General features: G+C 32.6%; 3 protein-coding genes and 1 pseudogene across 4 annotated transcripts in view; 2 read left to right on the top strand and 2 right to left on the bottom strand.

Moving 5' to 3' along the window:
- The window catches only part of LOC120143058 (ACT domain-containing protein ACR10-like), a 29,767-nt gene extending 11,021 nt beyond the window's left edge, over positions 1-18,746 (bottom strand). The window contains exons 1-2 of the mRNA XM_039157480.1: positions 18,734-18,746; positions 4,127-4,148 (exon numbers count right to left, since the gene is read on the bottom strand). The gene's annotated coding sequence lies outside the window, so the exon portion shown is untranslated. The remainder of the gene's footprint in view (positions 1-4,126; positions 4,149-18,733) is intronic.
- Positions 3,441-4,719, top strand: LOC120143061 (thioredoxin-like 3-3). The gene is made up of 3 exons (XM_039157483.1): positions 3,441-3,611; positions 3,699-3,724; positions 4,378-4,719. The coding sequence occupies exons 1-3, from the start codon at positions 3,465-3,467 to the stop codon at positions 4,595-4,597; spliced, it is 393 nt and encodes a 130-aa protein (XP_039013414.1). The 5' UTR covers positions 3,441-3,464; the 3' UTR covers positions 4,598-4,719.
- LOC120143059 lies at positions 4,697-7,264 on the bottom strand (annotated as a pseudogene).
- On the top strand, positions 16,083-18,060 carry LOC120143060 (heavy metal-associated isoprenylated plant protein 6-like). Of its 2 annotated transcripts, XM_039157481.1 has the most exons (7): positions 16,083-16,170; positions 16,283-16,436; positions 16,705-16,925; positions 17,060-17,138; positions 17,249-17,442; positions 17,566-17,649; positions 17,725-18,060. In XM_039157481.1, exons 1-7 carry the CDS (start codon positions 16,162-16,164, stop codon positions 18,010-18,012), a joined length of 1,029 nt encoding a protein of 342 aa, XP_039013412.1. In that variant the 5' UTR covers positions 16,083-16,161; the 3' UTR covers positions 18,013-18,060. The 2 variants fall into 2 exon arrangements, with proteins under 2 accessions (XP_039013412.1, XP_039013413.1); XM_039157482.1 differs by lacking the exon at positions 17,566-17,649 and having other exon boundaries at positions 17,249-17,506; positions 17,672-18,060.
- Positions 18,747-27,768: the final 9,022 nt, after the last annotated feature.

Here is a 27,768-nt window from a genome sequence, read left to right as displayed (position 1 = left end):
TAAAGTATTATTAAGTTTTCTGACTATTAAAAGTTATAAAATGGTCACTTGACTATTTATTATGTTCCAAACTTATCTTTTTCCATTAAAAAATTAACGGTTGCCTAAGCTGAAATAGTTGTTTCAAATTCTGGGATCATATTTTATCATATCACTGTCAACAGGTTAATGTTTAGCTCATGCTATCATCAATTTTTTAACAGAAAATAACGAGTTTTGAACATCATAAAAAGTTAAGTGACCATTTTGTAATTTTTAATAGTCGAGGGACTCAGCAATATAACACTCTATAGTTGGATGACCATTTTGGTTTGGGATATATCTGAATTGTTTATCACTTTTTTGCAGAGATGTATGGGCTTTCCTCTTAGCCTGCAAGGTTCGGTACTGCAGTCTCTACAATGAAGGGTAATGATTCTTCTATTTTGCATGAAATATCACCTCTTTTGTTCTTCTCCTTTTTGTTATGTTTTTGTTACTATCAAACTATTCTCTATTTGATTGTCATCAATTTTTTCACAGTTATACTTCAATTGGAAGCATCTACGATACAGTGCCGAATGCATTGCTTTCCATCAGCAGCACCTCGAGCAAAGAAAAATTTAAAGGGCAGGGAGAGTTAAAAAGAATTCTCCTCTAGATGGCACTAGTTCTTCTGTTGTTAACAATGGCCTAGACAGCGTGAATTCACAGAAAAACAGGATGTTTACTGCCTCAGTGATTAGTGTCGGGGATGAGATTCTGTAAGTCCTTCGTAGTCTTTTTATTTTAGAGGGGTAATCGGATGACGGGTTGATTCGGTTTTAGTGAAGAAGGAACGGAACTACAACTACGACATAAAATTCCAAGTATATGTCTGCAGTACTGATATTCCCTCTTATTGCCACCTTTCTTAACGTTTTTTTAAATTTCCTTCTTCTCTATGTAACGCTATTGATGAAATCCTTCAGTATTCTTTGTATCTGTTACATTGCTCAGGTTTGGCACTGTCGAGGATCTGTTGGGACCTTCATTTTGCAGAAAGCTCCGGTCGATAGGTTGGTTGAATCACAAGCTTCTGTTGTTAGGAATGATGTGAGGTTACTACCTATTTTTCTCCTTGATCAAATTTGATTTTGTGCCGTGTTGCTTATTTAACAAAATAGTATGTTGCATGTTGCATCCTGTGCACATAGGGTACGCGTCTCGATTTATAATCTACATTGACATCTGATCGAAAAGTTTCTTATTTGGGGACTTTGTGGAGATTTTAGAAAACTGTACAATCTTGATCAACTAATTGTATCTTACTCTTTATACCAGATAGATTCTGTGGCTGAAGATGTTGAATGATGTGAATCTACCAGCGACATGGTTAACTTTTGATGTTTTTTGGTATGTGATCCCGGATCTCATCGTTCGATGGCGCAGTTACCGGAAGGCATCACTGAACTATTGGATCACGAAAATTTCGGTGTCCCCCTGGTAGGTATCTAAAACCTCACCGCGAAAAGTGAACTTGAATCATTAACAATCTGATGATCTTCTGTTCAGATCAAATGTCGTAACGTAATCATACTTTCTGCGACGAATGCTACCTAGCTGGACAAGCAGTGAGATTGTCTGATCGAGTTGTCCGGAACCGATGGCTTCTTAGTGACGACCAAACCATACTCGGCAAAGCGCTTGACAACAAATCTTACAGATGTATATATGACAATCTCATGCTGTTGTCAATAATCTGCTTTTTAAGTTACAGTGTTCTTTCCTTTCGGATTTAATTTAACGTGATTCTTTTCCGACATCGATATTCTTTCGCTTTTACATGATCATGATCTGCAAAAAATGCAGGTAGAAACAGCTCATTCTATACGATATTTACTAACGTCTTTCGCTAAATATCGATCCTAATTAGCGTCTAGGCTGTTTCCGAAGATCTAGACAAGGTCCTCTCATAATTAGCGTCGAGGGCAAGGTACAGGAGAATTATATCCGGTAATGTAAAGCATTTCTCGTTGAAATTAATACCATGTGTTGCTTGCCGTTTTGCACACGATGACGCTTCACTAATTCGGATTACAGAATCCATCTAGAATCGGAGCAGCCATTGAAGCATTGTGCAGGAAGTTCAATCCAGGGGCATTCTCCGAAGTCAACTAGACGAATATCGGGTGTCGTTCCGTTTTTTCGGTAAGCTTCGAAAGGGAAGAAGATTATTCGACTCGTGCAACTGCGACTGTCGGTTTCGTAGCCGAGAAAAGAGCCTCTGGATAGCCGAGAGGCGAAGGTCACACGAGGATTCATTATGTAGTGGGGTAAGATGCTATGTTTAGTACTAATAACAGTTTGCATTTGGTGTCATTAGCCAACCAGCAACTGATCTTATGGCTCTGTTCTCACCCTTCAAGACTCGACTCGACGCGGTTTTTTCTTTTCGTTTTTTTTATCGAATATCCGTATCCGTAGCATATTCGATAAAAAAAATCTTAGAAATTAGTAATATACTTATGTTCTGAATATATATATATATATATATATATATATATATTTGTATTTGAGATTTATTATTGACCATAGGGAGCATTCTTTTTAACTAATCTGATTCTCTTGATATGTTTAGAACCTCACTAAGAAAGGTTTAATTTGCAAATTGTCCCTTAAACAATACATTTTTCTCAAGTTGGTATCTATACTTTTCTACTTGCAACCGACGGTCAATCTGCAACCACTGACGGTGGTAAGGGCAGCCGGTGATGAGAACTTTGACTGATTCAAGAGTTAAATTAATTTTTTATCTAAAGTTTAAGGACTAAATTAATATTTTTATGTAAAATTTTTGGCTAATTTTTTTTAATTTAGAAGATAAATTAAAATCTAACTATTTCTGTTAACGTGTCATATCAATAAAGTAAGTACTAAAATAAAACGGGCTTGAAAATAAAAGTGACCAAAATATGATTGTTTTAAAATTAATGACCAAAGTAATATATAAAAAACAAAAGGTAACATCAATATAGTTTACCCTAACATAAAATAGAATAGGTAAATTACGGTTAAATGATCAGTTTTGGTTTATTTTAATATATCTAAACTTTTTGAAAATTATACCTAAAATTTATTTTTTGTTTCATTTTAGTACCTCGTTCAAAATTTAACGTTAAATTTTTGAAAAAATTAAAAGTTTAGATACTAAAAAGGGTCACAGTTAATAATTTAGATACTAAACATATTAAATTTTTTTACAACAGATGCTAAAATGAAATAAAAACTAAACATTAAATATGATTTTAAAAAAATAAAAAGATTAAATATTAAAATTGATTAAAATTGATAGTTTAATTACTATTTGCGAAGTTTACCTGATAGAATAACCGGATAAAATGACCAAGACTGAAAAGATCATCCTCAGGAAAGATTAAAAGGATAAAAGAGGTGCAGTTAACGGGGACAGCAAATATCAGAGTTAAAGAGTTGGAGGAAAAACCATGGGAGACTCCGGAGATAGAAGCAAGAAAGGATTTGAAGACACAGGATTGGATCTTCCACCGAACAAGCATGGAAATTTGATCAGTGCTTCATCCGATGAAAGTCTCAACGACATTCTTCTTCGTATCAAGTCCTCCAAAACTCCCGTATACTTAAATTTTTTTTTACAGTCGTTCCCAAAAAAAAATAGTCTTTTTACAGACTTTTATAACTCCTTTTTTATGTGCCTGCAGACTGTTATCAATTATGGAGCCTCATGGTAAGTAACATATTCATATAGAATTTCGTCAGCATTACGCAGACAAGGTGTTTGTCAAAATGTTTCTGTGGAAGAGTGGAACGAGGATTTGGGAGTGAAAGCAAATTTGGGAAGTGGGTTGTTGTAGAATTAGGGGTTTTAACCGAGCTGAGCTCTCTCGATCTTGAATCGATCAAGACGCAATTAACACTGACTCGAGTTGACTCAACTCGAGAACTTAACGAGTTAAGTCAAGCAAAATTGGATTCGACTTCATAAGTTCGCGAGTAACTCGTTAGTCTTTTTAATATTTTTTTAGGATGTTGATTGCCTTACTTTTGGTATTTGATTATGTATTCTTAAACTTTTTTTTTCAAGAATTGTTGTATTACATTAGTCTGGTGTATTTTTTATTGTTACATCGATTGCAATATGTTAATTTGTTGTATTTTATCGAGTTTAACAAGCAACATGTCCAGCACGAGTCGAACAGTTTTCAAGTCTAGTTGAACACTACTTAACTCGTGATCGACTGCTCGATAAGCACCCCTATATAGAACAGGGCTAGGAATCGAGAAAATGAAAGATGCTTGTTGATTAATGTTTAAACTCAGTTTAGTTTAGCTGATTATCCATGATCTTGTTTGAACTTCTTTTAACTTTTCTTGTTTCAGGTGCGGTGTTTGTAGCCAGATCCTTCCTGCATTTTGCAAGTTGAGCAACCAGTTTCCAAAGCTATCTTTCGTTTATGCAGATATCGATGAATGCCCCGAAACAACGCAGCATATTCGTTACACTCCCACATTTCATTTTTATCGAGATGGCAAAAGAGTGGATGAGATGTTCGGTGCCGGTGAAGAGCGGCTGCACGATCGTTTGTTGGTACATTCATAAAAGAATTATGTTCATTTGCTGTCCTTGAGGTAATTTTATGATTACATCTTCTGTGAAATGGCAACAAATACGAATGACTATCATTGAGCAAAGCATAGTAGCACAAATGGTGTTCTTCATTAGGAACAAAGTTTGAATACAATAATAATAGATAATTTATATATAGAGAAAAAATTACATGTTTCTTTATTCTTATGCTGTATAACAGAATCATGGCTACTATAATAATCATTTGCTGAAATTTCGATGTAATGAAACCGAGTTAGGCTTTTGGTTTAAGAGGCTTGACAATCTCCCGAGTGAAATCTGGGTCATCACGTCCGAAATGACCGTAAGCAGCAGTCTTTTGGTACCTAAACTTGCCTCTCTTCAAATCGAGATTGATAGAGATCATTCCTGGCCTGAAATCAAAGTTCTCCTTGATCAACTGCAAGATATCCTTGTCTGGGATCTTGCCGGTCTTGTATGTGTCAACGAAAACCGACAATGGTTCCAGCACACCGATTGCATAGGATACTTGCACGATACAGCGGCGAGCAAGCCCGAGGCAACCACACTCTTTGCTGTCTGCCTAACAATGTATGCACCACTACGATCCACCTTCGTGGGGTCCTTTCCTGAGAAGGCACCTCCACAATGAGCACCCCAGCCACCATAGGTATCGATAATGATCCTTCGGTCAGTGAGTCCTGCATCTCCATGAGGTCCACCGAGAACAAACCTACCAGATCGGTTAAGGTGGAAAATGGTTTTGTCATCGAGATACTTTGCGGGAATAACATGCTTAATGACATGTTCTTTCAAGTCCGCAGCGATCTTCTCATTGGTGACAGTCTCGTAATGTTGGGTCGAAATGAGACCGTATGAACTCGAACAGGGACCATGGCTCCCCCATCATTTCGATACTCAACTGTCACTTGGGTCTTACCATCAGGCCCCAGCCATGGACGTCTTGTTCTTCCTCACTACAGTAAGCTTGGCACCAAGCTTGGTTGCAAGAACATGCGTGAGTGGCATAAACTCGGGGGTTTCGTCTGTGGCATAACCAAACATGTGACCCTGATCGCCAACCCCGATTTCCTCTGGCTTCTTGGTGAGGTGGCCATGAACTCCTTGAGCAATATCAGGAATCTGTTGCTCAATGTTAACCAGAACTTTGCAGTTGTCAGCGTCAAGGCCAACATCAGCTGTGAACCCTATACCTCTGCAAGTATCACGGACAATTTTCTCATAGTCAACTTTGGCCTTAGTTGTGATCTCACCGAAGACCATAACCATGTTAGTCTTGGTGCAAGTCTCAAAAGCTATTTTGCTTTCCGGGTCTTGTTCTAGGCATGCATCAAGTATAGCATCTGAAACTTGATCACAAATCTTGTCGGGGTGGCCTTCATTGACGGATTCGGAAGTGAATAGGAATGTATCCATAACTGCGCTTTGAAAACATCGCAAGGCACTGAATTAATGTCACTTATGAAAAATTAAGCTGAAAAACAACAAATTAACTCTCAACAAGGTCTTATAGTAATAGAATCCAAAACAAGTCTGCAAATATTTCCAAATTCAACTTAAGATTTTCACTGTATGAAGAACTAATGCAGAATTTCATCGTAAATATATTTCTACTTTCCAAAATCAAGTAGTAGAGATGAACATACAATTAAAATATAAAGACAATTAGAAATGGTTGGTATTCAAAAGACAAAGGTTTCTGCTAGAGTGGGGGCCAAGACAGAATTACATGGCCTGGTACATCAAATGGAGAATATACTGCTAGAACTGGCTGCTTGAAGCTAAAGGAGAAACTGCATAGGAGGATGCAGATGAGTCCAAGCTCATTTCATATTGTCCAAGTTATCACATGGAAATTGTATGAGACTCTTTCATACACAATCAAAGGTGTAGAACAATTGGAGAGCAGTGAAAAATGCCTTGGCTCAAACTTAAGTTTGGTCAAAAGAAGAATCAGAACTGATCCAAAGTGTCCAATGTGTGAGAGACACAATAATTCCATTGAACATATTTTAGATTTTTTTGTGTATTTTCTATTGATAATCTGTTTTCGCCATTTTAAACTTTATAGGTTTACTCCTCTCTAAAATTTTACAAATTCGTCTCCTAATAAAAATTTTGTATCCGTCCATGCCAAGGAATAATAATGACTGTATAATTGGAGATTAGTTCCAATGAAATGAAAAAAGACAGAGATGATATTGAAGACTGCATTGAGGAGTTGGTGCTTAAGAAGATTGCCAGAACAGCTAACAAAGCTGCAGATTAGATTGCAAAACAATTCAAGGAGGGATGAGTCTACTAAATAGGGTGAACCAGCACAGATTGTATAGTTCTTGCATCAAAATTGCACCATTTTTTCTCAGGAAAGCATATATAGAGAGATCATTAGCAAGGCTACAACTTTAATTGATTAATCAATCTCATCTAGAAATATCTTGCAAATCCGATTAACATAAACAGATTCATGAAATTAAATTTATAAACAATAAGCTCATTCTCAAAAGAAACGAATCCAGTTCCATTTACAATTAGACAGAAGATCTTAATCATAATCAAATCGACCTGTTCTAGACATGAAAAGAATGCAGTGGCAGATCCAAATACAAAATTTAAAATATAAGAACAAATAGAGTAAATGGAGGGTACCTCTTATGAGATCTGAATCCGAATCCGACCTCCATTTTGTCGGAACTTACTTCGAAGTCCATGAATTGGAGATCGAAAGTGAGAAGCTGAAATGTTTCAGTTAAGATTCATAAGTTTTGGGACATTTTTCGGTGTAATAACCACCAGATTCTGACTCATAGGTCTAGACGAACTAACCCATGAAATCAGAGATCGAATGATCACCATCCACGGCTACGACAATGGCCAGAGTTGGCGTTCCACCAACTTCTATTTTTATTTTATATTTTAAATAATTTTATATTAAATAATAATGATAAATGTCACATCATATGAAAATAATAATAAAATAATTCAAAGTAATCAAAACAAGTGTAATTCAAAAGTTCAGTGAGTAAATTAGACAAATTGAAAGTTTAATGAGCAAAATAGGAGAGAGAATGAAGTTCAGTGAGCAAATTGCTGGTGTGTGTCGGGTTGGTGTGACTGAATCTTGAACGATGAAAAAACGTCGATTTGACACACTCTTTTTCTTCTACCTGGATCTATGGAGGTCTTTTAACGAGGCTCTTATCGATGTTTCGTTTTGCACGTTCCTTGTTGAATCATACAAAACCACCTTTTAAAAAAGTAGAATTAAATGCTTCGATTTTTATCTTTTCCCAATTAAAATAAATCAAACCAATCAAATACATTTTTTATTAATCTATGGTGATTACAAGTGATAATGTTTGTTCTAAAGATTATTAATCATTTGATAATAAATGCTCAAATATGAAATACCCTACAGTCGCTGGTGCTCAAACCCGTGACTTCTAAAGATAACAATCATCCCTTTAAACATTAAAACGTTTGATTCGGGTCGTTCTTTTACTTTCTATAAAAGCATCAAAATAAGACTTCCAAATTAGAACCATATATAAAACCTCAATCTTGTGCAAACCTCACGTTACTTATTTTAAAATTCAATAAAATATACTCTCTTCGTTCAATAAATATGTCTATAATTAAATTTTTAAAAGTTAAAATATTTAAAATTTGATCATGATTATTTTAAATATTTTAAATAATTAAATTTTATAAAATATATATTAAAAAGCTACTTGATTTAAGGGTTTTAAAATATATTTTCATAATTTTATAAATAATAATAAGTCAAACATAAAAAATTAACAAAATAAATTTAATAGGAAAAGGTAGTATAATATTATATATGTTTTATGTGGTGCAAAACATTGAAGCAAATAATGAAGAAAAAAGAGTTTTATCTTATGAAATCATAAATTCGTTTTCTAGCTTTAATAAAAAAGAGTAAATTACATGCTTATTCACTGAACTTTACTCTTTCTCCTATTTCACTCACTGTACTTTCAATTTTTTTAATTTGCTCACTGAATTTTAGACATTGAACTTTTTTTTGTCACTCAACCATTTACTCAATAACGGGGTGCTTACGTGACTTATTTTAATAATAAAATATGTCACGTTTACTCACTGAACTTTATTCTCTCTCTTATTTCACTCATTGTACTTTTAATTTTTTTCAATTTTAATTTATTGTCGTTATAAATTTAACAATCGAGTGACAAAAAAGTTCAATATCTAAAGTTCAATAAACAAATTGAAAAAATTGAAAGTAAGATGAGTGAAATATAAGAGAAAATAAAATTCAACAAGTAAACGTATAATTTACCCACAAAAAAAAAAAAGGGGTGGAAAAGTTTATGTGGATGGGGCTTGATAAACACCATCCATTGGTTGAGTTGGGACCCTATTTTAGGCTTTTTCCCCTAATTCAAATCTTTATTTTTCCCACTGCAAGCGGTCCCCACGGCAATAACATTAAGAGGGTATGAGCACCGATTCATCGAACGACCTCAATAAATTTAACAATCCAATCGAATGATGTTGTGTGTCACTGATGTCGTGTGTCACTGGTGTCATATGTTGTGTCATGTGTCACTATTTAGTTAGAAGACTAACTTTATTTTAATTTAATATATTTATTTTCCACCAATTTGCTTTTTTTTTTGTTAAATTAAAATAAATTAAAATAAAAATCTTTCAATCAAATTGTGATACGTGACACCAAATGTGGTACTAATGACAGTGGCATCATTCGATTGAAATATTAAATTTATTTTAATTTATTAAAAGTATGACTACATCGAGAAGATATGTAAATAACAGAGACTAAATGTGTGATTATACCAAAATATTTAACGGTAGTTAACTCGTTGTGACCACATTTTAATAAAATAAGAACGAAGGTGATCATGTCTTAAAATATTTCGAAATCAGTAACCAAAAGTGAACAAAACACAAATATAAGTAATCATCCGTATAGTTTACCCTTATATTTATTATCTATTTGAGTAAAAAAATTGAATAGGTTTTAATTGAATTAAATTTCAAATTAACATCCATACCAAACTCAATGTGAGACGCCACATTGAATGATTGAAGTTCAACTCCACTTTCTCAACGTTGGTGGCTGCTTACATCATTGATTATATAAGCCTATGAACCCAATGCTTTTTTGTCTTTGGAATATCTGAAAACCCTACAACTTCACTGTCATGTATTTGAATCTACCCTTCTATTCATGCACAAAACCCTAATTTCGTTAGTCAGATAATCTAATACAATTTGAAGATATATGAGAAGTCCATATTATCATTTAAGAATAAGATTGAAGTTAAGGAATTGCCTAACTATCTATTTACTGCTTTAAATCTGATATTTGTTTAGATTATATTTGCATATTGAAGTCGATGGTAAAGGAATTTTGTTATTCTTTGAGGTCCCGAGTTTGAGCGCCATGAATACTGTTGACATGATTGAAAATAGCAATTCCCCGTATTGAAAGTCGCATGATTGAAAATTGCGTAGGATGGTCGAAGAACTTGAAGCTTTGAGCCAAATAGCCATCCTGCATGCATTGCCCACAATAATCCATGATGTTGACGCCCACGGTAAAAGACCTACTTCGTTACGTAACCTTCAGGAGTTGGCTTTTAACCATTTTTAGAGTGTGAATTGTTTGAAAAAAAGAACGTGTTGCTTGCTTTTGTATATTCTATATGTTAAAAAAATGAGTATAATTCGAGACCTTCACGTGTGTAATGAATAGTAGGGGTGAGCAAAACTTGATTCGACTCGAAAAATATATTTTTTCAACTCGAAAAACTCGACTCAAATTGACTTTGAGTTACAATTTCATAAACTCGACTCGAACAAATTTCAAGTTCAAATCAAGTTGTAAAATGCAACTCGAATAACTCAAACTTTTTTGTGATTAGTGAAATTATTGTAACGCCCTAAATTACGGGTTAGTAGTTTCGGGTTTACCCGAGAGGTAAGTGGACCATGTGTAATTAAAATTAAGTTGTTGGGCTTAATTTGGGTTGGCTTTAGGGCCCAATTAGTCATAAAAGGAGATTTTTGAATTTGGGATAAAATGCAAATGACCAAACGTGCAATTAGTTGAGTGAAATGAAAGTTGATTTTAGGGTTTTTATTATGTTTTGGACGTGGGTTCCTCCTACACAACTCTTCATCATCTTCTTTTCTCTTTTCCTTCCCTCTCTAAGCTTCCATAACCTCAAGTGGTGGTAAGATTTCATTTTCTTAATTTTATTGAGTCTCAAATCCATCCCTCTTACTTCTTATAACATCCTTATGTGAGAATATCCTTGTATATTTGTTGGTTTGAGGAAAAAATGGTAAAAATTTACCAAGTCAAAAAGGAGAGTGCTTGGTATCTAAAGGAGCTCCATTTCGGGTTTCTAAGATCAAGGTGGTGTATTTCTAATCGTTTGGAGTATTAAAGTTTCATAAATTTTTGGTGTTTGCTAAGATTTGGATAATTGAGCATTTTAAGGTTCCTCTTTGATTTCTTAACCAAATCACGTTTTAGGCGCTAATAGCATATTTTAATGATGCATAATGCCCTAAATAACTTACTAAAGCTTTTGAATAAGTTTAGAAACAAACTCATGTCATTTGGGGTGATTTTTTAGTGATTCCCGAGCTTAAACAAGTCATCCCCAGAAAAATGATCGATCCCTTGACAAAAGGGATCGATCCCAAAGTTTTTGTTCAGTAAAGGATTGATCACTTTTTAAAAGGATCGATCCCTCGGGAGAAAGGATCGATCCCTTGGAGAAAAAGATCGATCCCTTCTCTGTTTTGCTCGATGGAAAAGGATGGATTTGCATTCATTAAAGGTCCTAAGTGTTGTTGAATGTTCTTTTGACACGTTTAAGGTTCGTAAGATCTAAGGACTATCCGTAATAGTATGAGTTAGTTCGTGAGGGACATAAATGACCTAACATACCTAAAAACACTTTTAGGAGTAAGTTACATCGGGTGTAACCATATTAAGCATAATACACTAAAATATCTTCAAACGAGGATGTATACAAATAGTTGGGATTGAGGATCAGTACATGAGATACCCGATGAGTGGTACGATAAACATGTCAGATTCAATATTGACGAAGAGCATGGTGTTTCGAGAATGTCAGTGAACCGAAAATGGATAAGTTGTTCCACTACTTTAAGGGGTATTGGGAGAAGTACGATAAGAGCATTAGGAGTGTTGTTATCCAATAACGAGCCTGAGTTAGGTATCAGACTAACCCATGAATCAGTTAGTGTACTGAAAGCCCCATAATCACCGAGAAATTGTGAAACGCTTAGAGACCTCTCTGGAGGTAGAAATGAGTCCTAGGCGAGAGGATGAACGGGATAGTCTCGGGTGAAGAGGATATGACCTCACCTGACTTCAATAAGTTCAGTAGCGAGTGATCGAGCTACTTCACCTGCTACAGTGTGACATTAATTAACGTGTGTTAAAGCGTAGCTCTAGATGAGAGCCTTATAATAATAATGAGATAATAACATTAATTGTGTGATAGCCATAAAAGCCTTATAAGGTAAGATTCCATAAAACTTATGCCGTTTTGTATCGCTCGGGAAACGATCAAGACACCTGAGTTACTTTAGCAGTAGAACGGTCATCTTATGTGCATAGAATATCTGAATATATCCAAGTCAGTGCAAGATACACTTTAGTCGCTAGTTGAATGTAGAACTGATGTTATATGACCCAGACACGTTCTGAGTACTCAAGAGGAGTAGACTAACCAGGCAAGGTGTCGATGCTATGTGACTCGTACCTAGCTTAAAGTATTAGGAGGTGCCGATGCTATGTGACACGGACCTCGCTTAAGATACTTGGGAAATATTGATGTTGTGTGACATAAGTTTACCCAAGGTACCCCTATTAAGCAAACAAAGGAGTAAGTTTCGTGATGTTATATGACCCCGAGTCACACCACGATGCTTACTTATTGTTGAGTGATAGTATCAGTGTCTCTGTGATACCGGGTATCGTTATTGTGTTTGGCATGGTGATGTATTATAGGATGATAATGAGGTTAGAGACTTAGTACTTGTATACTCATGGTCGGGCTCTTAGGAAGACTAAGGGAAGCATGAGACGTAGATTCGAGAGATAGAACTGGAGGACCTTACGTGGTAGAACTGATTGGAATCATGCTTGTACCTACTGCTTAATACTATGTTTCTAGCATGCTTTAGTTTATGGAATTCTTATGCTTCTCTAGATTAGTGATTATATTGTTGAGCTTTGTAAGCTCAACCTTTGGATGTTTTCTATTGGCAGGTCCGTAGCTTGAGCAGTTCGTGGAGCACTGTCGCCGTAGGACTTCCAATATCTCCGACAGAGTACTGTATTGTATTTTATGTATTTGAGTTCTAAACTTCAAGATATATTATTTTGATTTAAATCATGCGTCACGGGGCTCTGATTTTGTAAAATGTTTTTATAACAATTATTTATGTTTTATTATGATATCATTTCGTACATTTGAAAATAAAATGAACAAGTTTCTAGGACCAGAGATTGTCTCGGCAGCCCAGTGTGGCATTTTAGGCCCAATTGGGTTTAGGGTGTTACAATTATTTTCAAGTTTGAGTCGAGTCATTGGGCTTTGTATGATATATGTATATCACATATGAAAACAAAATGAAGAAACACATTTGTATCATATATATGGTTATAGAAAGTCACTTAAATTGGAACCAAATAATATTATAATATTATAAATATTCACAATTAAATTTAAACATAGACTCAAAAAATCAACTCGACTCGAACAAATTTCAAGTCAAATATGAGTTGTAAAATAGGACTGGTCAACTTGAACAACTCGAAATTTTTTGACTCGAATCGACTCGATCGAACACTCACCCCTAATGAATAATGGAAGCCGAGTTTTGAGTGATGCTTCGTTTGGGAATGTTTTTCTAAACGAGTTTTTTCAACTAACTTTTCTAATGCAAAAGCATTGTTTTTTCAGTTTCTGGGTTTGAGTTAATTATCGCGTTTCAAACAATAAATTTTTTTTGGCAAAATGAGTTGTTTAAGAATGCTTTTGTATTTCAAACATAATTTTGAACCAAAAACACTTTTATAAATATTCCCAAACGATCCCTTATTCGTTAAAAAAATCTAAACATTAGTCCCTTAATTATGATTTTTCTTCAAGAAAGTAGATAAACTAGAGCATGAAAGAGATTTCTAACCTTGACAAACGAGGACATGGCTTATAAATAACAACCTCAAAGACTTTATGATGATAAACGAATAAATAAAGTACTGCTATTATTATCTTCTTTCTTTTATATTTATCTTCTTTCTTTTAACTTTTTTTTTATTCTTTTACCGTTATCGATATAATAAACTTAAACTGATCGTCGGTCGTTGACTTTCTTTTTTCTTTTCACTCTCTTCTCTTCTTTATTTGTGTTATTTTTTATGTTTAATTACTTTCTTTTATAAAAATAATTAATGATTTTTATATTAACGTTGATAGTGTTTATCCTTTGACACTGATAATATTATTTGTTTGTATCATTTGTTTAAATTATTTGGTTGAATTTTTAACTCATTTCTTATATTATAATCTTCTGTATTTTTCGGTGATTGACTTACCTATTTTAATAATTATCTTAATCCAACTTATTTTACTAATAATCAGGGCCGCCCCAAAGCATAGGCCAGGGGTGTAACCGCCTAGGGCCCCAAGTTTGGAGGGACCCATTTTTAAAAATATTTTTAAGTTTAATAATTAAAAAAAATTATTTTTTTTATTTCAAACACTCGAAAATATAGTAATTTAGTAGATTCCAATAATTAAAAAAAATATTTTTAAACATAATTTTTTATTAAAAAAACTCGAAAACATGATGATCTAATGGGTTCCATTTTAATGATTGAAAGAGAAATTAAGTGTGAGCCCCAATTTGTCTTCTTGTCATCACCTCCTAACCTAGGACCCTTAAAATGTTAGGACCGGACCTGCTAATAATTATCAAAATTTAAACATTTAAATTTATTTAAAAAATAATAATGTCTCTTTCAGCTACATCAACTAGTTGCTTGGTGACAAATTTTCTTCTTCTTTCTAAACAAACTGCTCCAGGATCGTATTTATTGTGGGTTCATTTTAGTCCCGGTCAAATACGAGAAATGTCCAGTGAAACCCAAAACAATCCAAACCTAAAGAAATAAGGGTAAACTACACTTAGTACTATTAAACTTTTCTCGTTGATTCGTTTATAGCATTTAACTTTCAATTTTATCATTTATAGCACTGAATTTTAGTTTTATATTCAATTATACCATTTTGCCCTTAAGTCGCTAATGTGACAATGAAATGGCTAATGGTTGCTTACATGGCATATCACACAAAATGACGTCGTTTTGGTGTGGTTGTTTTAATGCCTGAAATGACATTGTCTTAAACATTGATCTTTAGGGATGTATCGACTTTGTTACTGAACTTTCAAACAATTTATTTTTTTGGCACTACACTTTTCGACCGTTGTCGATAGCCAATTATCAATCGTTTTTCGTTATAAAATGGGCACCAAATCGTTCGCATTCCACTCTTTATTCTTATCATAAAATTAGTTTTCCACGAAACATGTTCAAAATCAACGAAATTAAACAAAAAATCTATTGTTTTTAAATATTTTGGAACTTTCTTAGATTTACTGGATTTCAAGTGTTTGTTTGAAAATTCGAAAGGTGAGAAATATTATTTCGAGAAGGCGAACAATTTATCTCAAAACTAGCCTCATCAGACGATCATTAAAAGAAATCTGAGTATTAATATGTTCAACTTTTAAATAGACTTCCGTTGATTTTAAGTGAGCTTCGTGCAAAATCAATTTTATGAGGAGAAAGAAAAGAGAAATGAGAATGTTTCGATACCAACCTTGCTGTAAAATCAATACACAACTAGCATCGTTTTGGACATCAATAATAGTCGTCAAAATAGCATTGTTTTGGTGTAGTATGCCACATCAACAATCGTAAGTCATGTCATCGTCTCATTACTGACTTAACAACGTAATGACATAATTGAGTGTAAAACTAAAATTTAATGTTATACTTGACACAATTGAAAGTTAAGTAGTATAAACAAGTCAACGAGTAGAGTTCAATGATATATGAAGTAGTTTACCCAAAAATTAAATATGATATCAACGAGGGTATTTAAGTCATTCAGATAAAAAGGTCATGATGTAGTCAAAAGTGGATTACGATTGGTCGTGAAGCCGTCGTTTCTCACCACCTGCAGTCTAATACGACGGCAAAACCCACTTTTATGACAAACCCAACATCAGTCACCATCATCATACACATTTCCTCCCGACATAGCATGCATCATCATCATCACCATCATACATACATACATGCATACGTACATACATAAACCGCCTCTCTCCTCTATATATTCGCTTCTTCGCCTCTAATTCCTCCCTCCAAACAACTCTTTACTAACTAAAAGCAGCCAATTAGCAAAAAGTAATAAAATTTCAGTCAACCAATGGGTGAGGTTAGTTAGTATCTTCTTTCTTGGGACATTCTCTCTGTTTTTTGGCCTTTGAATCTCTGGTAGATTTTATTTTTGTTTGTGCTTATACTGTTTTGTTATTTGTTTTAAAAAGCAAAAGGAAGGAGCTAAACCTGAAGCCGAGAAGAAGCCCGCCGCCGACGCCGGCGCTAAGAAAGATGACGGCGTGGTCACCGCCGTTTACAAGATTGATATGCATTGTCAAGGCTGTGCCAAGAAGATCAAACGCTCGATTAAGCATTATGAAGGTAGTTGATTGGAGTTCAAATGATTAAATATTCATAATTATGTTTTGAAATTTGTCGAGATTTAAAAGGAAATTCCCTGTGGATGCTCCTTTTGGATTGTTCGTCTAATTTTGATCCGGAAATTGGATGCGAATCGGACTTCGGTGCTATCTTTTCAACCTTAATTAGAAAGAAAACAAAGTAATTTCAAATGTCGACGTAAATGGAAATCTAACTGAAAATTACCTAACACTGATCGTCGTCGTCGTTGGTGGTGGTGGTGGTGAAGGCGTGGAAGATGTACAGACGGATTCTGCCAACAAACTGACGGTGATTGGCAAAATTGATCCCGCCCAAATCAGAGAGAGATTGGCTGAGAAAACGAAGAAGAAAGTCGACCTTATTTCTCCACAACCTAAAAAGGACGCCGCCCCTGCCGGCGGTGACAAAAAGCCCGAAGCTGAGAAGAAACCTGAACAGAAAAAAGAAGAAAAAAAGCCACCTAAAGAGGTAATTTTACCACACACAAAAAATCCAACTTGCGCATGTTAGGCATGCATAGTATATGGGGAAGATGATTTGTTAAACCTGAAATTTGTTTAAATTTGTATAATTAATCGTGATTAATTTTTGTTTGGTCACAGAGTACGGTGGTCTTGAAGATGAGAACACATTGCGATGGATGTATTCGTAAGATCCGCAAAATCATTTTGAAGGTTGATGGTAAGTTAATTAATCGTGATTAGTTCGATTAAATAAATATTAGATGTTAAATTCATAACTTGTTTAACTAAACATTTTGTAATCCTGATTTTTTTTAATAATTAAAACAGGAGTTCAGTCGGTCAACGTGGATGGAGCTAAAGATTTGGCAACCGTGAAAGGCACAATGGACGTGAAAGATCTCGTTCCTTACCTTCAGCAGAAGTTGAGACGAAATGTAGACGTGGTCCCTCCTAAGAAAGACGACGCCGGTGAGAAGAAAGACGCCGGCGGTGACAAAAAAGAGGAGGTGAAAGAAGTTGCTGCAGGCGGCGAGAAGAAGGAAGGAGGCGGTGAAAAAAAGGAAGGCGGCGGCGAGAAGAAGGAAGGCGGCGGTGAGAAAAAGGAAGGAGGCGGCGAGAAAAAGGAAGGAGGCGGCGAGAAAAAGGAAGGCGGCGGCGAGAAGAAGGAAGCCGGAGGTGATAAAAAGGAAGGAGGCGAGAAGAAGGAAGGCGGCGGCGAGAAGAAGGAAGCCGGAGGTGATAAAAAGGAAGGAGGCGAGAAGAAGGAAGGCGGCGGTGAAAAAAAGGAAGGAGGCGAGAAGAAGGAAGACGACGGACGTGAAGCGAAGATGGAGGTGAGCAAAATGGAGTATCATGGATACGGGTATCCAGCACAGGTAATGTACTGGTCCGATGGACACGTGTACGGAGATCCGAGTCATGCTCGAGGGTATTATCAGAATCAGAATTATGATTACAGATACGTGAATCCAGGGTATATGCTTCCTCATCCAGGGTATCTAGATCAAGGGTATGCGATTGACCCACGTCATTCCCTGCATGCACCTCAGATGTTCAGCGACGAAAATCCGAACGCTTGTTCCGTCATGTGAGAAAGATCAACGGTGGATGATGAAGATCCAATTATAATTAAGATCTCAAAAATCAAAAAAGAGGCCAATAGAATGTAAATAACATAACATCATAGGAAGAGAAAAGTTAATAAGGAAAGGACCTCAAGAAAATGAATCATGTAAACTAAGGTCGTTCGATGTTTTTTTTGTTTGTTCGTTCTTTGTCTAATTATATTATTTTAATTAATAAAAATAACATTTTCACGTATTAATAAATTGAATTTCACTTTCTGTATAATTTTATTTTTTAATCTTTTTAAAATAATTATTAATTAGTATAATGTGGTAAAGTAATTATTTTTAATAATGTTCGTGATTAAAATTATAATATTTAGAATGAGATAGGTTGAATTAAAGAGGTTATTTCATAATTTTTTTTTAAAAAAAGATTTAATTTAATTAATTAATTAGTTATTGGTAAATATAAAATAAAATAATAGTCAACCCATTTGATTTTAATTAATGAAGGATAAGAGAGTTGAAAATATACTATAATAAATGGGAATTTTGATTTTGGGGATTAGTAGTTAGGTTTTCTTTGGAATTTGGATGAATGGTGAGCGGTCCTTATGGACAAAATGGTTAATTAAATGACGTGGGGGAAAAGTTCTCAATAGAATCTATCCGGGGATTATTTTTATATCTAAGGTGAATTATACAGTATCAACATAAAATGTCAGGTGCTTCGCGAGTTTTCAAGTTAAATTTGAAGACTTCACGACTGTATGGCGTCTTGAGGCAAATGATGGGAGAGTTGAAAATATACTATAATAAATGGGAACTTTGATTTTGGGGATTAGTAGTTAGGGATGAATGGTGAGTGGTCCTGATGGACAAAATGGTTGAGTAAATGAATCATATGAGGATTATTTTCACATCTAGGGTGAATTGTACAGTATTAACCTAAAAACGTCAGATGATCCATGAGTCTTTAAGCTAAATATGAAGATTTCATGACTGCATGGCGTCTTCAGGCAAATGAATAAGACACCACGACTGCATGGGGTCTTCAGGTAAATGGAGAAGACCTCAAGAGTGCACAACGTCTTCAGATCAATAAGAAACCCTAGTTCAAAAAATAATATGATGGATGTCTTATATAAGAAAATCATTTTTCCCACAACCCTATATGGGCGAGAAAGCTGATCCTGGAGGTTTTAATATTCAGAACGAGGAACTAGGCAACTAACAATCATATATTTTATTATTAGTAATATATTTATTGTGTCATTAATATTGAGTAAATTACATAAATGATCCTTTGGTTATATGATATTATTTTAATAAGTTCGTCAACTATTAAAAATTCTAAGATGACCCTCTAATTATAAAATATTACTTCGCTATTAAAAGTTATAAAATCGTCATCCAATTATTTATTATGTTTTAAACCCGTCTTTTATTCGTATATTACGTTGAATGAATCTCTAAATAACATTAAACCAATCAAAAATTTATTAATAGAAAATAATAATGAATTTATGAGAATAGATAAATACGAAATGCACGTTTGATCATAGCGAAAGGGCATGAAAAGCATAACTTTTTTCATGGCAATAAAGATGATCATAATTAAACAAATTTTCTGAACCCTTTACACTCAATGTCAGTGTCATGTTTTCTATGTAATTATTCAATATTAGATTTTTCAAATTCAAATTTAAATATTATAAAATAAAAGCTTAAAGTAAAAATAATTATCTAAATTAAGTTATTTTTTGCTTTACTTTTTATCAAACTAGGACTTAAATTATTATGTTTAATTATTTTAGGTCTTAATAATTTTTCAGTTAGAAATTATTTTTCGACGACACGTCACACAAAACTATGTACTTGTTTTGATCAAAAAAATATTTTAAGGGCTTAAAGCAAAAGAGAGGTATTGTTTAGGGACTTGTTTTGACCAAAAACAGTTGAGGTACATCATGTGGTTACATATAATAGTTTAAGGACTTATTTTGACTAAAAAAATTTAGGTACTTAAAGAAAAAAATATATATAATTTAAGTACTCCTTTCCAGTTTAAACCTAAAATAAATATCATAAATTATTTTTTTCATTCATAATATTAATGTTAGTGTCATATTCATGAAACTTCTACAAATATTGGTTAATTCAAGTTAATTTTAACTAAACAAGTAGGCTATATCTTTGAAAAAGTAATTTAGAAATATATTATATGTGTTACATTTATGTGTTTTAGTACACAATTTATACTATTTTTAATAACTCGGTTTTTTTTAATATAGGGTAGGGATGTAAATAAGACGAGACAGATCGCGAGCTACTCGAGATCGAATCGATTAAGGCTCGATAAATACTCGGATCGAATGGACTCGACTCGAGCTCGAGCTCGACTCGAGTTCTTAACGAGCCGAAACGAGCTACTTGATATTCGACTCGAAAAGCTCGTGAGCAGCTCGAAAATATAATATATTAAGATTTTATTTTTTAAAAAATAAATTATTAATAATATTAATATTTATGTATTGATTTTTTTAAAATACAGTAAGATTTTCATGTATTTAATGCTCAGGTTCGAGTTTGAGGCTTCAATCGAGTTAAGTTTAAGATTTTTTTTCATTTCGAGCTTTTTCGAGTTTATGATTTCGAGTTGAGCCAAGTTTGAAAATTTTAAGTTCGCGAGTTTTCGAGTCGAGTCGAGCTCCATTTCAGAGTTTTCGAGTCGAGCTCAGCAATACTCGAGCTCGACTCGGCTCGTTTACACCCATAATCTAGGGTGATTATAAGGTCGACTATATGTTCTAGACACTCTCGATAATTTGACAATAAATTTTTAAATATCTTGAATCGATGATGCTCGAACTCATGATCTCCAAAAATAATAACAATTTCTTTTATCACTGAAGTAATTTAGTTCGTACAACTTAATTTTTTTATAATCTATATTTTAAACACGGGCCTAAGTTTAGCCGTTCATTTCAAGGGAATAAAAATATTATTACATATCTAAAGTTTGAATGTTATTTATAGATTATATTCTTTAACAAATTTAGGCAAAATGGTACATGAGGCCCTCGTACTTAAAAAAAAAACCAATGTGGCCCTTCACCCTTTTTTTTTTTGGTACTCAATGTGACCCTTCAAATCAGAAAAAATACTCAATGTGATCATTTGACCAACTAAGCCGTTAAATTTTGATGATGTGGCACGTCAAGCAACTCAACCCTCCATTTAATACTATTATAAATTGGGTAAATATTGTCATTCATCATTCAACTATCTAATCTCTTCTATTTCGGTCACTAATCATGGGTCTTTTTGTAAATCTAAAATAGTTCAGGGATAAAATATGAATTTATCCCTTTTGGGTATTATGTTTGGAATTCATAACTTACCCTCCTAGAAATGATTTTTTTTTCTTCCAAAAATCAATCCTGAATTCAGCATGATAGCAAGATGATGTGAATTTTCATTATTTCATTCTTTTTTGTAATTATTTACTGACATCATCCTCACAGTTAAACCCAATAATGATGGATGAAATAATTACAAAAATTAAAGAATCTTCACCTTTGTCTTCCTTTAATGATTAGCTTGAGAAATTTTTTCTCCAAATTAGCTTTAATAATTATGTATTTAAGATAAGTATTACTATGTTTTTATTTATCTTTCATCTTATCAGCATGATTGTCAGTCCAAAATTAACCCAACCATAGAATAGTGGGAACCCATACTTGCACTTCCTAAAAAATATGGTTGAAGTACACAAATGGTCCCTCAACTATAAGACACTACTTTACTAAGTGTGATTATAGAGTGTTGATTTGTTGAGTCTCTCGACTATTAAAAGTTGTAAAGTGGTTACCCGATTATTTATATGTTCTAAATCGTCATTTTTCGTTGATAAAATTGATGATTGTCCGAGCTAAATGTTAACATACTCATTGAGATGTGATGAAACTATATTAATGATGTCTACTAGCACCAAGAACTAGCTCAACTACATAATGTAAACTGAAAGTCAATCCTAAAATATAGCTCAAACGGTTTTGAGAATATTATCAATCTCAGTCAACAAGTTAACATCTAGCTCAGACGACCGTCATCTCTTTAAAGAAAAAAGGACGAGTTTGGAACATATAAATAGTCAGGTGATCATTTTGTAACTATAATAGTTTTGAGACTTAACAAATAATGTCCTATAGTTAAAGAATCATTTTGTAACTTTTAATAGTCAGGGACTCATAACTATATAATATTGTGTATTTTACCCTAAAATATTTAGCCTTTCTTTTTAAAAAAAACAACGGTTAAATGTATAAAAATAATATTCAAAATCAATAGGATAAAAATATTAAATCAATTTAAATTTTTGTATTTATAATAACTATAATTATATTTAGCGACAGATCCAGAAATAATTATGAGGGTGACTACATATATATTAATAACATAAATTTTTGCGCGAAATAAATACAAACAAAATTTCAGAATAAACACAATTAATAAAATAAATAAATATCCGAAGAACTACTAAGACATGGATCCATCATTTATTATATTGAAAATTTTTAAAAAATAACTTAACATTACACGAATGCAAATAAATCCCATTCCAAACTTAACCCACATAATTAATTGTGATTTTGAATATTAAAATAGTAACGATGAAGCTATATATAATTAAATGTAGGGTAAATTATGCATTTTGTATTTAAATTATCAATTTTGGTTTGTTTTAGTATCTAAACTTTTAATTTTTTCAACATCATACCTAAAGTTTAGTTTTTATTTTATTTTAGTACCCACTGTTAAAAATTTCAATTTTTGTTTCATTTTAATGCCCCTGTTCAAAATTTAACATTAGGTTTTGAAAAAAATTGCAAGTTTAGGTATTAAAACAGATCAAAACCGATAGTTTAGGTACTAAACGCGTTTAGTTTTAATGACGGGTACTAAAATAAAATGAAAATTAAACGATAAGTATGATTTAAAAAAAATAGGTATTAAAACGGATCAAAACTAATAATTTAAATACTAAACATAAATTTACCTTTAAATGTATGGATAAAATTTGTATGGGGATTCATTCATCCCATATGACAAATGATTTGACTATGAAAGTGGGATTTAATTGAGACTTTTGCAAGCTAGTGGATATGTGGGAGAATTCAATTCACTTTCCCAAAAGATAAGCCATGAAAGTCGATCATCGATGAGACTTTCACTAAACAAAATGAAGAAAAAGATGAAGAATTCTTGGCCACCTTTCCTTTGGCAACAAGCAACCTTAAAGACGACAAACCCTAAATTTCTATGGATTATATTATAAACGCACGGATGAGTTAAAACAATGTGTAGAAAATAGGGTAAAGTAGGTGCTTAGTATCTAAACTATCAGTTTTGGTTCATTTATTACTTAAACTTTCATTTTTTTAATAAAAATCATACCTAAAATTTAGTTTTTGTTTCATTTTAGTTCATCCGCCGTTAGAAACTTCAGTTTTTGTTTCATTTTAGAACCCTTGTTTACAATTTAACGTTAAGTTTTGAGTTTTTTTGAACGTTTAGGTACTAAAACGGGCCGAAACTGATAGTTTAGGGACAAAACACATTAAGTTTTTAACGGCGAGATAAGAAAATGAAATGAAAACTAAACGTTAGGTATGATTTTGAAGAAAAAAAATCAAAAGTTTAGGTACTAAACGGATCAAAACTGATAGTTTAAGTATTAAATGTGTAGTTTGCCCTAGAAAATATAATAATTTTATAACAATTGTTGAGTGATGAGGGAGGAGAGGACTGTTACGTTGATGTTTTGAATTGTTTTATGGGTTAGAAAAATGGACAAAAGAGTACCCAATGATTTAGAGGATAACGAATTTACGCCTTCGCTTGCATCATCAAATTCAACATTTTTTTAATGAAAAAAGCATCCTTCACGTTGATATGGAGTGATAAAGCCTTCTATTACGACATTTCCTTCCAGTTTTGTTTTGCTTCATTTTTAATTAGTATAAAATATTATAAGATATATTTATTAATCATTAAAATAAATATTTCACGTAAGTGTCACGTGTCACGTTTTTCTTTGATTAATCTTTGATTAATCATGCACATATTTTGTAAATGAAATTTTCCGAATCCAAGACTTCAAAAGAGAACAACACTTTTAACCGGGGTGTTTGGTTTACGAAATACAATATCATCTTTGGGAATAAGATTATTAGAATGTAATATTACTTATATTACCTTGTTTGGTTTGTTTAACAAGAATGTAAGATTGCAGTGTTTGGTTGGAATAATATAATGTTACAGACATGCATATTTTACCAGATCATCCTTATATATTTTTTTCAAAAAGTTAAACTTTAATATTAAATTAGTATATAATTAATATATCAAACTTTATTTTTAAATATTTTTTTATAAGTATCATAATTATTTATGCAAAATATAATATAAAAAATAATATTATAGTCTCGAACGAAAAAATATATTGTTTTTCAATATGAAAATATTGTGGTGAGAATTGTGTAATATACTTAAGAATTTAGAGTTATGACATTCCTACCATTTTAATCAAAATTGCTACTATTGGTAATTAGTTATTATATGGTAATAATTTTTTTCGTGAACCAAAGCGTGAGAAAATAATTCCGAAAAATATTATCTCTTGATAATGATATTTTCCGCGAACGAAACGCCCCAAAGGTCATTCAATGTATAATTTTTTTTATTAATCTATGATGCTTGTAAGTGATAGTATATGTTATAAAGACTCTCAATAATTTGGCAACAAACGCTTAAATATCCTACAATCACCGATACTTAAACCCGAGACCTTTAAAGATAACATCCATCTTTTTAACCTCTAAATTTAACTTTTCACAACTTCGACAAATAAATAACGTTTCGGTCCACTTTACTTTGATTTCTTTAAGAATAATGGTGGCTTTTAATCTTTTATAATTGATCGACGTGATATATTTTTGTTTTTTTGTTTTTGAATAGATTTCTTTTGTTTTAATCTTTCAATATTATAGTTCTTGTAACTTTATTTTTCTCATCAGTTGTGTTTTTCTTGTTGACATAAACATTTGTACGACGATTTAAAATTGTTAATATAATTTATTTTCAGTACGAGTTTACAGTGAACGTTGTATACCGAAACACATTATTAATATAACATACTAAAATGAAATAAAAACTAAACATTATGTATGGTTTTGAAGAAAAAAAAATTAAGTATTAAAACAGATCAAAATTGATAGTTTAAGTACTAAAATCATAGTTTACCCTTATATATATATTTGGTTTTGGCTCTTCACGGGTAGAATAAAGCCATGCATAGCTATCAGTCTTAAATATTTATAACGTGTAGTTTGCAACGTTTTGCATGCATATATCTGCATGCAAGTGGGCAACTTACTTATTAATTACAAGATTAAACTACACATTTAATACCAAAGCTATCGATTTTTTCTATTTTAGTACCTAAACTTTTATTTTTTAAATTACATCTAATGTTTATTTTTCATTTCATTTTAATACTCTGCCGTTAAAATTTTGACTCATTTAGTACCTAAACTATCAATTTTGGTCCGTCTTAGTACCTAAAATTTTAATTTTTTTCAAAACTTAACTTTAAATTTTGAACTGAGGTACTAAAATGAAACAAAAACTAAAGTTTTTAACGGCAGAGTTCTAAAATGAAAAAAAACCAAACTTTAGGTATGATTTGAAAAAAAAATTAAAAGTTTAGTTACTGAAAGGATCAAAACCGATAGTTTAGGTGCTAATGTGTAATTTACCCAAATTACAATCGAGTATATAAATTGAGGGCCACTATTAACCATATTGTCTCAACTTGACATCTAATTTTCCATTACCTTCAATTTTGCACTTAATTTGTAGGGTATGATCATATGTACATATCAACAAGAATCTATGCTTTTCCAAGCACAAAAGTCAAATTTATTTGATTTCACCCCACAAATATTTCCAAGAACCAATAAAATCATTGGGGTGGGGGGCAAATTTACTATATTTCATACCTAATAAATCTCCATGCTTTTCTATGCGTTTATTTGGGTATAGTACATAATTGGTCACTAAACTGTGTTGAAATAATCATTTTGTTCATTAAAGTTTTAAAAAAAACTTCAACGATTACAAAATAGTCATCAAATTATATTAAACTATTATAAAATAATCATTAAACTTATCGAGTTGTTATAAATAATCCTCAAATTTATCATTATTTTAATCGTGCAATGTCATTTTATAACAATTAGATGAATTTAACGACCATTTTATAATTTATAAGATTTTATTACCAAAAATATTATTTTAATATAATTTAATAACCGTAAGTTTAGTTTACACAAATTAACTGATTTCTCCAAATTTTCATCTTGATTATGTGCTAGGTAATTTAATATTTTTCTAACATTAATGTTATGAAAATTAACAATTTTTGTTGTAACTTAACTCAGGGGCTGTTTGTTTGCCTCTTAATGGAACCATTCAACGTTGAATGTTGAACCGTTCAGCATTCAGCGCGTTTGTTTCGCATCTCTGAATGATTTAGTGCTGACTGATTCAACACAGAAGTACATTCTGAATGATTCAGAGCCATTATCAAACAACATGTCACATTTATAGCTAATTCGTACAGAGCCTCTGAATCATTCAGCATAAGCTTATCCGAACGTTGCCGTTTTAGGGCATTGATAACCAAATTGAAATGACACCATTTCAGTCAATGCGTGAATTTTAGGTTTCACATTCTAATCTGATAAACATAAATGATTTTGATATAACATTAATTATAATAGTTATTGTAAAATTATTTTTAAATCCTAAAATTTTGTCAAATCTTTAAAATGAGCTTTTACGTTCAAATTATATAAAAATATCATTCAAATACTTTAGAATAATTTTCAAATTCTTATATTTCTCAAAATGTCAAAAACTAACTTTTTAGCAAGCATTGACTAGAAGTTTCGAAATTCTTCAAGAGTTTCGAAACTTTCCAAGACAGAAGCCCAAAAGTTTTGATACTTTCCTATAGTTTCAAAATTGTTCAAGAGTTTCAAAACTTCATTAAAGTTTCGATACTTTGGGTCCGACAGTCATATTTTTCAATTCCTCTTTCGAAGAGTTTCCCATAGTTTCGAAAACTTTGTGTGCATGTAGCCATTAATGCAATTTAATGCTTTAAACAACTCCAAACTCCCTCCAACAATCCCAAACGGCTAGAATCAATGAGGCGTATAATAGGGGTCTTCAAACAACCAAGAAAAGACTAGAAAACTATTCCAACAATCAAAGAGCATTTTGAGCCAAATTTGTAATCCATTTTGTCTTTCTTACATATAACTATTACATTCAGTGTATTTTCATCCTAAGTGTTATTGGGTGTGTGAGAGTTTCAATTTACAAACATTTATCTTGTGAGGATATTCAAAGTTTGCTTCTTTGTAATTTCTTCTTAGGAAAGGTTGTGCACTTGAGACTTTGGGGGTATAAGTCTAAGTGTGTTGTAAGGTTACACTTGTCCTAAAAGGTTAGAACAAATTAGTGGATTTGTTGAAATCCTTAGCGTGGAAGCTAAGGTAGTGGATGTAGACTTCATTGAAGAAGTTGAACGCTCTAAAATTGCTTGTGTCAATTTTTCATTTTTCAAAAAGTTTCTATCAGTTTTCAAATTGCCAATTCACCCCTCTTGGCCATTCCATTAATTAGTTTGACCTCAAAAATGGTATT

The sequence above is a fragment of the Hibiscus syriacus genome, unplaced genomic scaffold, assembly GCF_006381635.1.
Source record: "Hibiscus syriacus cultivar Baekdansim isolate YM2019G1 unplaced genomic scaffold, ASM638163v2 tig00110833_pilon, whole genome shotgun sequence".
Taxonomy (NCBI): domain Eukaryota; kingdom Viridiplantae; phylum Streptophyta; class Magnoliopsida; order Malvales; family Malvaceae; genus Hibiscus; species Hibiscus syriacus.
Note: the sequence above shows the minus strand (reverse complement) of the source record. Positions and strands in the feature narration are given on the sequence as shown.